Source organism: Herpailurus yagouaroundi, unplaced genomic scaffold, assembly GCF_014898765.1.
Source record: "Herpailurus yagouaroundi ecotype Mexico unplaced genomic scaffold, PumYag 184, whole genome shotgun sequence".
NCBI lineage: Eukaryota > Metazoa > Chordata > Mammalia > Carnivora > Felidae > Herpailurus > Herpailurus yagouaroundi.
Genome location: NW_024412415.1, coordinates 15,389,135 through 15,404,720, shown reverse-complemented (window position 1 = coordinate 15,404,720; position 15,586 = coordinate 15,389,135). Strand labels below are relative to the sequence as shown.

Here is a 15,586-nt window from a genome sequence, read left to right as displayed (position 1 = left end):
AACACAGAAACAACTTAATTCCAAAGAATTAAGAAATCAATTCCAAAGTTTCAAATGTTTCTTTTTCTTCATCATTTTTTTCTTCCTTTCCCTTAGATATTTATACCATTAAAAACCTCCAAAATGCAAAAATAATAATAATAATAATAAGTTTCACCAATCCTCTTATTAATAAATAAATGAATTTGAGGTGCCTGGGTGGCTCAATTGGTTGAGTGTCCAGCTCTTGATTTTGGCTTAGGTTATGATCTCATGGTTTGTAAGATAGAGCCCTGCACTGGGCTCCATGCTGACAGCATGGAGCCTGCTTGGTATTCTCTCTGTTCCTCTCTCTCTCTTTGCCCCTTCCCCACATTCTCATTCTCTCTCTCTCTCTCTCTCTCTCTCTCTGTCTCTCTCTCTCTCTCTCTTTCTCTTTCTCTCCTTCAAAATAAATGAATAACTTTAAAATAAATAAATAAATAAATAAATAAATAAATAAATAAATTCCTCGACCTTACCCCACCACACACATCTGATTATCTCTCTCACCAAGTATAGCCAGATTTTTTGTATCTGCTGAACATTTCTACTTTCTTGCCTCTCACAGAGACTTTAACTCATTCATATTTTAATTTTTTTTTTTTTTTGTTTATCTTTTTGAGAGAGAGAGAGCTAGAGTGCGAGTCGGGGAGGGGCAGAGAGAGAGGGAGACAGAATCGAAGCAGGCTCCAGGCTCTGAGCTGTCAGCACAGAGCTCGACACAGGCCTCAAACTCACAGTGAGTTCATGATGACCTGAGCCAAAGTTGGATGTTTAACCAACTGAGCCACCCAAGTGCCCCCAACTCATTCCTATTTTAGACTGTTCTTGCCAAGATTTTCTTTAACTTCTCTGATGTTAGATCCAATGGATGCTTCTTAGTCCTTGTCTTACTTGACATCTCAGTAGCATATGACACCACTGTTTTGGTGAAATATTCTCTTCCTTGTCTTTGTTGTTGCCTTACCTTTTTGATATTCATCCTATCTATATGATTACTTATCAGTCTCTTCAGTAGTCCTCTCTTCCTCAGCCCATTACTCAAATGTTCATGCTTGCCAGATCCTTGTCTTAGTCTCCCTTATCGTTCTACCTATGCTCTTCCCCTGGAAGTTCTTCTCCACTCTTATGGCTTCGGATCCCAGCTATACACTAAATGACTCTCAAATGGGCCATCTCAAGTCCAGATCTCCCTGCTGACCTTCAGGGATATTGTCTGTGACTAAATATTAGATAACTCTATCAGCTTGCCCACAGATTTCCCCTACTCAATATTTTACCTTCATCTATATTCCTTATTCCAATGAGTCACACCAAGCCAGAAACCTAGGTAAAATCTTTGACTCTTTTCTGTCCCTCATCTCCATACCCAATCAATTATCAAGTCTTATTGATTCCAAGATATACTTTCAGTTTATGATTCAGATCTCTCCATTCTCACTGCCATTTCCCTAGACCAACTAATTTCCCTACTATTGATATTGTTACTACTTTCCTACCAATTTTAATAATAGAGCCAGAGTGATCTTTCTAAAATATAGGTATGATCATGTTACCTTCTTCCTAAAAGCCTGAAATGTTTTTACAATGCTATCAAGATAAAGCCCAAATTCCCCATCATCCAAATTACTCCAGCCAAATTAAGCCCTTTCTAATTCCTCCAACAATCCATGATCATTCTTACTCTAGATATTTCCACATAAGATTCCCTTCACCTGATACATGCCTACCTGATGTTATCAGTGTTATCATGCTATCACTATTTCTTAACTAACATCTACAAATCCTTGTGTCTCAGCTTAGATGCCTCATGCTCTCTAAATCTGCATTTAGTATACTCCCTTAGCACACTACTTATCCACTTACCACACTCTATTATAGTCGCCTGTTAAATGTCTCTATCCCCCTTTTAGATCATAAGTACTGTGAGGGTTAAAACTGTACCTATTATAGCTTCAATGCTATGAACATTACCTGGCACAAAGCAGCCACTAAATAAATAATGGTTGGATAATGAACAAACGAATAAACAAATAAGCCATCAGATTAAACATAGTACCAGTGGAAGCACATTTACATCTGGACTTGCTTTCCTTTGCTTTCTTACCTCTCAATGAACAAAAAACAAGTAAGTTACCCTTCCCACCAAATAAGCCATAGCTTACAAAGTGCTAACTAATGTATAGTACACATGACAGCCAAAGAGAATTCTACCTGAACCTTTGTTTTCTCCTTTACTTGTCTTTCCTCTTATGTATAACATTTTCAAACTGAAAGGTTAAACAGGCTGAAGAAAGACTAAGCATATGGCTGACTTTCTCTTGATCTGCCTGATGCCCTCCCCAAACCATCTATAAACGTGGTAATATAGGTACATGGGATAAAAAGAACCTATGGTAACATTTTGTTTGAACCAGAACTCCAAAGCATTAATTAAAGCTGAGCACACCTGCTCTGAACTGCAAAGTCAGAGATTTATGTGAACTTGTAAAGTTGAGGCTTTCTGACCTTTTGTAGGATTTATGTTTCCTTGAAATAAGCATTTCCTCTTTGTAATGCAATATTTTGTTTTAAAGTTTATTTCAGTGACTAACCTGCTGGTATAAACAGATATGCTGTTCGGTTCCTTTATTGCCTGGTCATTACCCTTTTTACCCAGTGCTTGTCAAATATTTAATTTAAGGTTTTGGTTGAAAATAAGCAGGTCTAACTATGAAGCCTACAATTTCTAGCTCTAAAGTGAACTTGTTAATGAGGTGATCCAAAAAGATATCCATGCATTCAAACTCCACACGTTATCTAAGAGCATTTAATCCCAGCTCTTCACAGATCTGCTCAGTTTGCAAAGTATCAGATACCTCACAGTGGTTTATCACAAGCAGGACTTAATTTATTAGGGTGATGTGCATGTCCATGTGTGGAGTCCTTTCAGGTAAGACAAAGTTGTTTAACCAAAGGAAGATATTCCAATTTTGAGCTTCACACACTAATGCCTTTAGAAAGAGAGAGTTCTGTGAAGCGAACACATTCAAGTTGGTTACCTTGGATAGGTTCATTCCCAGCACCGTGACAGTCACCAAGCCAGCACAACACACCAAAGCACTGGAGCTAGAGAGACCAGAACTCGGTGGGATGTTTCCATCCACCAAACAATTCATCCCAGTCAGGTTGCTAAGACCAAAGTGCTCCTGAGAATAGAAGGGATAACAGCACTTGTAACTTTGGTGTTGGAATCAAGGAGTAGCAAAAGGTTCTTTCATTTCCCAGAGAGCCAACGTTTATCAATGGACTTATTGTGCTATTGATAGAAACTGCTTGTGCAATTCGCTTTAGTGGAGTCTATACATGGCATTTTATTAAATCGTTCTTGGCCACAGGGTTTGGTAATCTGAAGATAATTTTTTCCTTTTTCAACAAAAAGCTATTGATCCATTTCCTAAAATTGCCTTGAGTGATCTTTTTCTTTCCTTTTTTTTAGAATATTTTTTTATTTTAAATATGAAATTTATTGTCAAATTGGTTTCCACACAACACCCAAGTGCTCATCCCAACAGGTGCCCTCCTCAGTACCCATCACCCACCCCCCTCTCCCTCCCACCCCCCATCAACCCTCCGTTTGTTCTCAGTTTTTAAGAGGAATGATCTTTTTCTTGAGCATTAATTGATTTGAACAGATATAGAAAAAGTATTAAACAATTATAATTCAATTTCAGAAGGTCCTCTGAAGAAAAAATGTCCTAAGCTTCTTTGGTTCCCTTTTACTGATGGAAAAACCTAGTCACCAAAAGATTAAAAGTTTTTTTCCAACACACAGGGAGCTGGGAGTAGAACCCAGGTCCCTGATTTCTCGTTGAGAACTTCTCCACTGCAGTCAAAAACATGGGCCAGGATGCTGTCACTGTGATTTAATGTAAGTCAGCTATATGAGGAAATCCAGATTTTTACTAGAGTTTATAGATACAGTTTAGCCATATGGTAGCTTTCAAGACAGCCAAATTAGAATTCAGCCACAGATGAGAACACAGACTCCAAACGAAGCAGGGAAACGATTTCTGCAACTAGGAAAGCCCAAAGAAATAATGACACTCTGATCTAAAGATGGACATCTCTAGGATACTTAGATGAATATCTAAGATGGCACTTAAGATAATATTATAACATAACCTTTGTGGTTTAGGATTAAAAATAAATTCAAGGATACCTCATCCTCAAGAAAAAGTACTATTGTGCTTGCAAATTACTCAAACAGCTCAAGACCAAAGTACAAAATACTATTATATTACATAATTATGCATTTCATCAAACATATTATTCTAGGAAGAAATTTCAATTAACTAGTTAGAATAACCCAAGTAACAACAAAACTCTGCAAATTAAAGGCTGTTTTCTTCCTTAATTCTTTTTGTCCTTTTTTTCCTATGTTGGCAAAACTCACACACCACAAAAAAAGATTCTGCTGGATGTATTTCTCTTCTTGATTTCGAGTCATCTAAAAATTTCCTTTCCAGGAATACAAATTATAAACTGAAACACTGCTGCTGCCAATGCCCTTTCATACAGAACATCAGGCAGCTTGTTTAAAAAAAAAAAAAAGAAAAGAAAAAAGAAACTTGGAGAATGCTATATATTTAACCATAAACTGATCCACAGTGTATCTTGAATGTGAATCATACTTACAAACTTATCACGCAATGTTTTAAATTAAAATGTACAACAGATTCAAAAACGTAAATGGATTATGCCAAATTCTGTCATAGCTCTATCCCAAAAGGGTAACATGTTCAATTTAATATAAACAGATTATCCTCTAAAATTTTCTAGTATTTGAATTTGAAGGTTTCTAAACAAACTAACATTTAAATTACTTCTCTGCCAAAAATTCTCTGTACAAACCTACTTTTGCACATAAGTGTCAAACCAGAAAAGAAAACTTTTAGACCTCAAATTCTCAAAAACAACACAAAGCAACATTCAGTATATTTAGGTCACTTTATCCATATGCTATAAAAATCATGTGGCTACAAGGAAGATCAAATTGCATTTGCCAGGGAAATGCTTCCAAATACTGTAATTCCCACTAGTGCATATGATAAGCCAAATAACTTGAAGATTTAAAAGCTGCCAATACCTTTTCCCATAAGCTATTACCATGTGTCTGGAGAGAGAGAGAGAGAGAGAGAGAGAAAGAAAGAAAGAAAGAAGGAGAGAAGAGAAGAGAAGAGAAGAGAAGAGAAGAGAAGAGAAAGAAGAAATGAATGCAGGAACTCTAAAACCAGAACCACCATAATTAGAGTATAGAACTACACATCAGAAATAAATGTGATGCTTTTCTATGATGGCTATATCACTGAGTCCTAGGCTACTCATGACAAAATTTCAGAAAGGACCACCAGGCAGTAAGGGACACAAGCTGTCTAAAACATGGATTTTTAACAAACAAACAAAATTGATTTATCAAATCAATTTTCTTTTTGTCTTTCATACATTTTTAATTTGGAGAAAAGGTAGAAATATTTCATTTTCTTGCTCTTGTACATGACATTAGAGATAGTCATGGATAGTCATGATAGTCATGATAGTCATGATAGAAATTCAATATTTCTAAAGAAAATACTTACACTAAAAAGTTTCACTACGTCTTTTTTTAACTCCATCTGAAGTAGTAATAGCAGCACTTGTTACCATTTATTGAATGCCTACTATGTGTTGAGCACTGTGTAATCCTTGTAACAACTCTTTGCTGAACAGCAATGACATCATTATACAGAAAACCAATCTGAGACTTAAAGAGGTTGAATTCACACAGCTGAGTAATGCTCAGATTCAAACCTAGGGTTGTCTAACTTGAAATCCTATTACAGTATATACATACATATTGTTAGAAAAAAAATGAATTATAGATTATATCCTTCAAAAGAAAATTTATACAAAGATTTAAAAAAGAGAAAGGTTTGTGTTGGCTGCAACTGATTTATGAACAGCCATCACTGCCCCCTGTGGACATCACCCAGGAATAGTCATATCTACCCCATCCTCTGAAATACATAAATTAGCAAAATAGAACAGAAACATCAGTTAGCATTAAAAGGAGGCAAAAAAATACATAGAAAGTAAAATAAATCTTGACATATAATATACATTATAAGCTCAACTGCTAGTAGTTGCCTTATAAATCGATTTACCTGAATTCCTTTAAATCCACATAGGAAATAGTTGTGCCACAGAGGCTTGGTTTTGTCAATCTGAATATTATTAGCATTAGTACTGAAGTCCCTGCAAAAACAAAGACACATTAATTTAAGTCTAGAGGCTGCAAAAATCCATAGCTGCAAAATCAATGGCTGACTGCTGCCATCTTGTGCCAAGAGGGTGATACTGAAATTTTATTTTCTATTTGTTTTCACATATGTGCTTCGCAGTCTACTCAAAAACAACAAACATCTCCACATACTAAAAGGTAAGAGAAGTTGTAGTGACCTTAACAATTAAACTAGTTCCAATTGACCTTTTTTATTTCCTGAAACAGAGAGGAACTGATATATTTCAGCATAATCTACACCACATTTTATTTCATGATCGTCCTCGTTAGATTGATATAAACCACAAACTTTTATCCTTTGAGCTTGCTGTTTGGCATACCTCTAACTGTAACAGCACTCAAAGCCTTCTTTCCCCACACTCTCTGCCACCCATCGAACTTTACTGTCTGTACAATTTAAGAAGAAGAAAAAAAAACAAATAATGATGATTCTAATGAATCATAACTCGTTCAATAAGTCTCCATGAATCTATACTGATATAAATGAACAAATGAATAAACAGCTAAATGAAGGAGAAAGAAAACCTCTTCCTTAGAGTAAAATGCCAAATAGCTGAAGTAGAAATTAAAAAATCATTATTTGGCAAACTCTATGATAGATTTTTTCACGAAAGAATCATTAATGGATGCTAAAGTCAGGGAGTAAAAATTTGATAAGAAATAAAATATTTACATAGATTCAAAAGTATTTCCCCAGCAGATACTTCTTGCAAAGGGCAAAAAATAGTAATTTTATGGCAAAGAAATCTGGCAGACATCACCTTAACCAAATGATCAAAGTTAACAACACTGGGGCACCTGGGTGGCTCAGTCAGTTAAGCGTCCAACTCTTGATTTCAGCTCAGATCATGATCTCAGTTTGTGAGATTGAGTGCCTTGTTGGGGTCTGTCCTGACACTGTGGAGCATGCGTCAGATTCCCTCTCTCTCTCTCTCTCTGCCCCTCCCCTGCTCGCTCTCTTTCTCTTTATCTCTCTCAAAAATAAACATTAAAAAAATTAATAACACTGATAAAGAGACATCGTGTGCCTCCTTGGTATCATACACTGAGAGCATACCACTTGATGTGTGGGAATTCTTTGTACTATTTTTGTGAGTCCTTTGTAAGTAAAAAATGATCTCAAAATGAAAAATAGATAAAGAGGTTTCTTTTTTTTTAATTTTTTTTGTTTTTATTTTAGAGAGAGAGACAGAGACAGAGTGTGAGTGGGGGAGGGGCAGAGAGAGAGGGAGACACAGAATCTGAAGCAGGCTCTAGGCTCCAAGCTGTCAGCACAGAGCCTGACGTGAGGCTTGAACCCACAAACCCTGAGATCATGACCTGAGCTGAAGTTGGACACTTAACTCAACCACCCAGGCGCCCCTGATAAATAGGTTTCCAAATCAGCCAAAGGACAAACTATATGAAGGAAGCGGGGGGTTGGGGGGGGGTGGAGGTTGTTAATTAAAAAGTGAGGAAATAAGCAAATTTCCCCATATTGACTGAATACTTTTCATATAATTTGCTAAATACCTACTATTTGCCAATCACTGTAGTAGGTGCCCTCCATGCATTATCTTAACTAGATAACAGGGACACATCATCGCCTAAGAAAAATATTTAAATATGCAAGGCATTCATAGGAGCATAAAGGTAAAAAGTAAAAGGTTTATCTTTTAAACATTTGTAATCTAGCTGAGACAACATGAATACAAATCATGATCACACACTACTGTCACATGACGGTGTATAATGTGGAATGGGAAATGAGACCAAGAGGGCATCATCTCTATAATCAGCATATTAGAGTGGAGAAGGAAGGCCTTCCTGGAGGCTCAGAGAGGTTTAGTGGCTCTCCAAGGACATACACAGTATGACTCCAGCTCACAAGCTCTTTACTATCATCCACAGGAGTTAAAATATATTGCTCACAGTCAATAAGAGGTCACACAATTTGGAAAGCAGATAAAATTATGTTAGCAAAACTAATCAAGTTCTGTTCCTAGCTAAGCAGAGATCTTGAAAGTCACCACAAAGAAAAAGAAAACTAAGAAGTGGGAGTCATGGGTGGGGTATATAGAAAAAAAGTAGAGGAGGGAATTTGGACAGATATAGGAGGCTACATGAGAAATGTCAAGAAAACAGCTGAAAAGTGCCAGTTTTTGCAGAATGAGGAACATAGTTTAAATCTGTCATAGAAAAAAACTTTCTCTTTGGTTAGATATTTCCTGTTTTTTCTTTCCAGCATCCTTGTCTTGTCTCCCTGCCCAGCCATTTCCTAACATTCAAAAGCAGGCACACATTTTCCCAATTCCTGCATTGTATCACCCATCTGCTTTCTCTACTCTTGCACCCATGTTGCAGAATGCTAGGGAAAAACTCCTGAAAATGAGCAGTTATGACTTACTACACTGGTAATTTCCACTTACACGTTTTATGCATTGATTCACTTGTTCTTCCAACAAACATTTGCCCAGTGTCTACCCTGGGTATGTCAGGCACTGGGCTAGACCATTTACAATAACAATACCATCAAAAAATAAATACTTAGAGAAAAGTTTGAGAAAAAAATGTACAAGACATACACCCTTACAACAACAAAATATTTCTGAGAAAAATTGAAGAAGACCTAAATAAGTGGAGAGATATACCATGTTCATGGATTGAAGGAGTAAATACTGTTAAGATGTCAGTTCTTCCCAAATTGATCTCTATACTAAGTACAACCCCAATAAAAAGCTCAGCATGCTCTTTCATAGAAGTTGAATAGCTGATTCTAAAATTAATAGGGAAATGCAAAAGATCTAGCATAGCCAAAACAAATTTGAAAAAGACAAACAATATTAGAGGACTTAAGCTACCTGATTCCAGGACTTCTTATAAAGCTACAGTTTTCAATTAGCAAACCACATTCACCAATATATTAAAAGGATCATTCACCACAATCAACTGGGATTTACTTTGGGGATGCAGGATGGTTCAATACTTGCAAATCAACATCATACACCACATCAACAAAATGAAGGATAAAAATCATGATCATCTCAATAAATGCAGAAAAAGCATTTGACATAATTCAACATCCGTTCGTGATAAAAACTCTAAGTGGGTTTAGAGACAACATACCTCAACATAATAAAGGCTGTAAATAAAAACCCACAGCTAACACCCTACTCAGTGATGAAAACCTGAGAGCTATTCCTCTAAGATGAGGAACAAGACAAGGAGGTCCGCTGTTTCCACTTTTATTCAACATAGTGCTGGAGGTCCAAGCCACGGCAATCAGACAAGAAAAAGAAATAAAAGGCATCTATATTAATAAAGAAGAAGTTAAACTGTCACTATTTGCAGATGACATGATGCTATATACATAAAATCCTAAAGGCTCCATCAAAAAATTGTTAGAAGTAATAAATGAATTCAGTAAAGTTTTCAGGATACAAAGTTGATACCCAGAAATTGGTAAAATTTCTATATATTAATAACTAAGTACCAGAAAGAGAAAGTAGGAAAAAAATTCCATTCACAATTGCACTGAAAAGAATAAAAGACCTAGGAATAAATGTAACCAGGGAGGTCAAAGACCTCTGCTCTGAAAACTATAAACCACTGATGAAAGGAACTGAAGACAACACAAAAAAATGGAAAGATATCCCATCCTCGTGGTTTGGAAGAATTAATAATGGTAAAATTTCCATAGTACCCAAAGCAATCTATAAGTTCAATGCAAACCCTATCAAGCATTTTTCACAGAACTGGAACAAACAATCCTAAAATTTGTATGGAACCATAAAAGATCCCAAACACCCAAAGAAATCTTGAGAAAGAATAAAGCTGGAGGTATCACAATTCCAGATTTCAAAGTACACTGCAAAGCTGTAGTAATCAAAACAGTATGGTACTGCCACAAAAACAGATACATGGATCAATGTAACAGAGTAGAGAGCCCAGAATATACCCAAGCATATAGGGTCTATTAATCTATGACAAAGGAGGCAAGAATATACAATGCGGAAAAGATAGTCTCATCAATGAATGGTGCTGAGAAAACTGGACAGCTATATGCAAAAGAATGAAACCTGACCACTTCTAACACCATGCAGAAAAATAAACTCAAAATGGATTAAAAACCTAAATGTGAGACATTAAACCATAAAATCCAGAAGAGAACATAGGCACTAATTTCTCTGACATCAGTAGTAGGAACATTTTTCTATAAATGCCCCCTAAGGCAAGGGAAACAAACAAACAAAAAATATATATATATAGATATATATATATATGCATAAACAAAAGCATATATACACACACACACACACACATATATATATATATATATATATATATATATGAGAGAGAGGGAGGGAGAGAGAGACTATATCAAAATAAAAATCTTCTGAACAGCAGAGGAAATCATCAACAAAACAAAAAGGCAATCTACTGAATAGGAGAAGATATTTGCAAATGATATATCTGATAAAGGGTTAATATCTAAAACATATAAAGAAATTATACAACACCCAAAAAACATAAACAATCCAATTAAAAAATGGGGAGAGGATCTGAATAGGCATACAGATACACGAAAAGATGCTCAACATCACTAATCATCATGGAAATGCAAGTCAAAACCACAATGAAATATCACCTTACACCTGTCAGAATGGCTAGAGTCAAAAGGACAGGATGTGGAGAAAACAAAACCTTCATGCATTGTTGATGGGAATGTAAATTGGTATAGCCACCAAGGAAAACAGTATGGAGGTTCCTCAAAAAATTAAAAATAGGAATACCATATGATTCAGTAATTCCACTACTAGGTATTTACCCAAAGAAGATGAAAACACTAATTCAAAGGGATATATGACCCTCTGTGTTTGTTGCAGCACTATTTATAATAGTCAAGCTATGGAAGCAATCTGTGTCCAAAAATCAATCAATGGATAAGGAAAATGTAGTGTACACACACACACACACACACACACACACACACACACGCGCGGAATATTACTCAGCCATAAAAAAGGATGAGAACTTGCCATTTGTGATAACATAAATGGACATAAAAGGTATTATGATATGTGAAATAAGTCAGACTGAGAAAGACAAATACCATATGAGTTCATTCATATGTGAGATCTAAAAAGGAAAACAAATGAATAAACAAACAAACAAAAATCAGAATCAGGGGCACCTGGGTGGCTCAGTCGGTTAAGTGTCCGAATTCCACTCAGGTCATGATCTCGTGGTTTGTGAGTTTGAGCCCCATATCGGGCTCTGTGTTGACAGCTCAGAACCTGGAAACTGCTTCAGATTCTGTGTCTCCCTCTCTCTCTGCCCCTCCCCCACTTACACTGTCTCTCTCTCTCTCTCTCTCAAAAATAAACATTAAAAATTTTTTTAGAAAATCAGAATCAGAGAACAAACTGATTTGTTCTCAAATCAAATAAATACAGAGAACAAACTATTTGTTGCCAGAGGGAAGGGAGTAGGGGGATGGGCAAAAGGATGAAGGAGAGTGGGAGATACAGGTTTCCAGTTATGGAATGCATAAGTCACCTGAATAAAAGACACAGAATCAGGAATGTAGTCTATGATACTGCAATAGTGTCGTATGGTGACATATGGTGACTACACTTGTGGTGAGCACAACATAAGGTATAGAGAAGTTGAATCACTGTGTTGTACACCCGAAACTAATGTAAAATTGTACATCAATCATAGTCAAAAAATTAAAAATTTTTTAAAAGCTATGGTTTTCAGATAGTATGGTATTGGCATAAAGATAGACAAATACATCAATAAAACAGAATAGAGTCCAGAAATAGATCCATACATTTATTGGCAACTGCTTTTCTTTTTTTTTTTTTTTTAATTTTTTTTTTCAACGTTTATTTATTTTTGGGACAGAGAGAGACAGAGCATGAACGGGCGAGGGGCAGAGAGAGAGGGAGACACAGAATCGGAAACAGGCTGCAGGCTCTGAGCCATCAGCCCAGAGCCGGACGTGGGGCTCGAACTCATGGACCTCAAGATCGTGACCTGGCTGAAGTCCGACGCTTAACCGACTGTGCCACCCAGGCGCCCCTGGCAACTGCTTTTCAACATAGGCTGTCAAGGTAATTCAATAGGAAAATATCATCTTTTCAACAAATGGTGGTAAACAATTGTATAGCCATATACAAAAAATTATAAACTTCAACACTTATCTCATGCTACATACAAAAACTAATTCAAACTGGATCATAGGCCTAAATGCAAAAGCTAAAATTATAAAATTTCCAGAAGAAAACACTGGGGAAACCTTTAGTGCCTTGGGTTTGGCAAAGGTTTCTTAAAAACAGTCAAAAACTACAAACTGTGAAAAAAAAAATCAATAAATTGGACTTGATCAAAGTTAAAAATTCTTCTTCAAAAGACATAGTAAAGAAAATGAAAATCCAAGCCACGGACTGGAAGAAAATATTTGCAAAACATTAATCTAACAAAGGACTGGTATCTACAATATAAAAGAAAATCTTGTAGGTGAATAGTAGAAGATGAAAATCCTCCTTAAAATTGGGCACGAGATTTGAACAGATGACAAGTAAGTACATGAAAAGATGTTCAACATCATTGGTTAGTGAAATTAAAATTAAAACCACTACACATTTATGAGAATCGATAAGATTTAAAAAGACATGTTAGCAAAAATGTAGAACAAACTGAACTCTCATACACTGGTGATAGGAATGAAAAATGGTACAACCACTTTGGAAAACAGGCAAGCTCTTAAAAAGGTAAATCAAACAGTCCTAGATATTTACCCCCAAAGATGAAACACATGTCCACACATAAATTTGTACACAAATAACACTAACAGCATTATTCATAATAGCCAAAAGCTAGGATTGATCTAAATGCCCATCAATGGTGAATAGATAAATTATGGTATCTCCACACAATGAATGTTACACAACTTGTGGATAATTCTGGGAGACACGCTGCATCCTTCCTAGGAGTCCTGGGAGAATGGAGACTCTTACCTATAGCAGGGACTACCTGCCTTAGTAATTCATCTCTGCTTCCCTAAGTCATTCTCTATGTTGTCCCATACCACTCCTGGGATCATATCCCAAATACTCTACCTTCATTCAAGTTTGTCTTCAGGCTCTGCTTTTGTCAAAAAATGCAACTGAATCCATATATTCATCATAAATGGAAATGTTGAAGTGAATTTGGGTAAATCAACATGAGAAATTATTATGCACCCAGTTTTAAATGTTTACAAATAATGACACAAATTGTGTTTGAGACAATGTAAAGTTTTCTTTAAAGGATTCAACATAGAAGTCAGAAATGTCTGTATCTTGCATAACCCGGTATTGTGCCTTATTAAAGTCACACATAAAATATTTACTGAATGAATGAACATTACTACAGGCAAACTGGCCAATGAACAATAGCCAAAAATAAAATCTACCAGTCATATGCCCAAATCTCTTTGTAATTAGCAAATCAAATCCATCATACCATACTATAAGTAAGTAGGACTCATCCTAGGAATGCAAAGATACTTCAAAATTAGAAAATTCATCATTGTTAATTAATAGTATTTTTTAATTGCTCTTTTTTTTATTTTTTTTAATATTTATTTATTTTTGACAGAGAGACAGAGCATGAGCGGGGGAGGGGCAGAGAGAGAGGGAGACACAGAATCTGAAGCAGGCTCCAGGCTCTGAGCCGTCAGCACAGAGCCTGACGCGGGGCTTGAACCCACAGACCGCGAGATCATGACTTGAGCCGAAGTCGGATGCTCAACAGACTGAGCCACCCAGGCGCCCCTTAACTGCTCTTCTATATTGAATAGACATTTAATAAAATTCAATACCCATCAACAAATTTTTTAATACTGGCAAACTAAGAATTTTTTAAAAACTGCAAACAAAAAAGTATGTCCTTAACTTGATAAAGCATATGTACTAGAAACTTAGGTCTATTATGCACCAGACTCTAAGTTTGTCACTGAGCCTATAGCATTGGAGAGGCAACAGTACCTAAAGTCACAGAGTTTATAATCTACTGGGGGAATACAGGCAAGTAAGTAGGTAATTGTAATACAGCATGGTAAGATGTTACAAGAGAATTAGAGGGTGCCCTAGTAACATAAGAAAGGCAGCACCACCAACTCTGCTGAAGACAGCTGCCTAAATAAATGATAAATACCTTCTGGGCAAGGACAGAGTTATTTTCATTTCTGTATGGCCCAGTATCAAAAACGATGTCAAGACACATAGTAAGTCTTCAGTAAACGTGTTTTAAATGAATGAGCAAATGAATAAAAAGGAACAAATATTAAAGAGCAGCCTCAGATTCCTTTGGAAGTCAGATACAGATTTTCAATAAATTAAATGATTTATTATAAATTTGATTTCTTCTAAAGAGTTCATTTGGCTATGAATGCACATGCACCATTACTCACAGTAGCAATCCTAAATACTCACGGGTACAAGGGATTTGTGTTGGCTAGTTGAAGAGTTTGTGTTTCCACAGGTTCCACCGCTATTAACATATCTTGTTCTACAGCCATAGGAAGAACAGAATACCCACAATAATCTATATGTTCTCCTAGAAAAAAAGAGAGAGTTTTTAACATTGCTAGCAAATGGAACAAGAGAAATTCAAGTAGGTTGACATACAAGAAAAACTTGACCACGAGCCAGGTTTTAACAGAAAATAAAAATACTATGGACAGAAAATGAAAGTTTTCTTTCTCTCCCAGACACCTGAGCCAGAAACTTCTGCTAGCATAAGTATATTAGTTATTAGTTTCTGTTAATTTTTAGACTTCTTTAAATCTTCACAAGTTTTTTTTCTACTTTCTAATTCATAGTGATCATCTTCAAATATTTTGTTTTGTGACTAGTTATATGGAGTATCAAGAACAGTAATCTCTCCTTTTCCTGTTGCTCTTTCATATTACCTTTTTTTTTTTTTAATTTTTTTTTCAACGTTTATTTATTTTTGGGACAGAGAGAGACAGAGCATGAACGGGGGAGGGGCAGAGAGAGAGGGAGACACAGAATCGGAAACAGGCTGCAGGCTCTGAGCCATCAGCCCAGAGCCTGACGCGGGGCTCGAACTCACGGACCGCGAGATCGTGACCTGGCTGAAGTCAGACGCTTAACCGACTGCGCCACCCAGGCGCCCCTCATATTACCTTTTAAAATATGAACGGCTGCCCAGCAATAGCACTGCTAGGAATTTATCCAAGGGACACAGGAGTAC

At 36.3% G+C, this 15,586-nt stretch overlaps 1 protein-coding gene across 3 annotated transcripts in view; it reads right to left on the bottom strand.

Moving 5' to 3' along the window:
• GALK2 (galactokinase 2) overlaps window positions 1-15,586 on the bottom strand; it is a 148,855-nt gene that overhangs the window by 102,410 nt on the left and 30,859 nt on the right. For all 3 annotated transcript variants that reach the window (XM_040492654.1, XM_040492655.1, XM_040492653.1), the window contains exons 3-5: window positions 14,803-14,926; window positions 6,204-6,294; window positions 3,063-3,209 (exon numbers count right to left, since the gene is read on the bottom strand). In XM_040492654.1, the coding sequence (XP_040348588.1) occupies window positions 3,063-3,209; window positions 6,204-6,294; window positions 14,803-14,926 (362 nt within the window). The remainder of the gene's footprint in view (window positions 1-3,062; window positions 3,210-6,203; window positions 6,295-14,802; window positions 14,927-15,586) is intronic.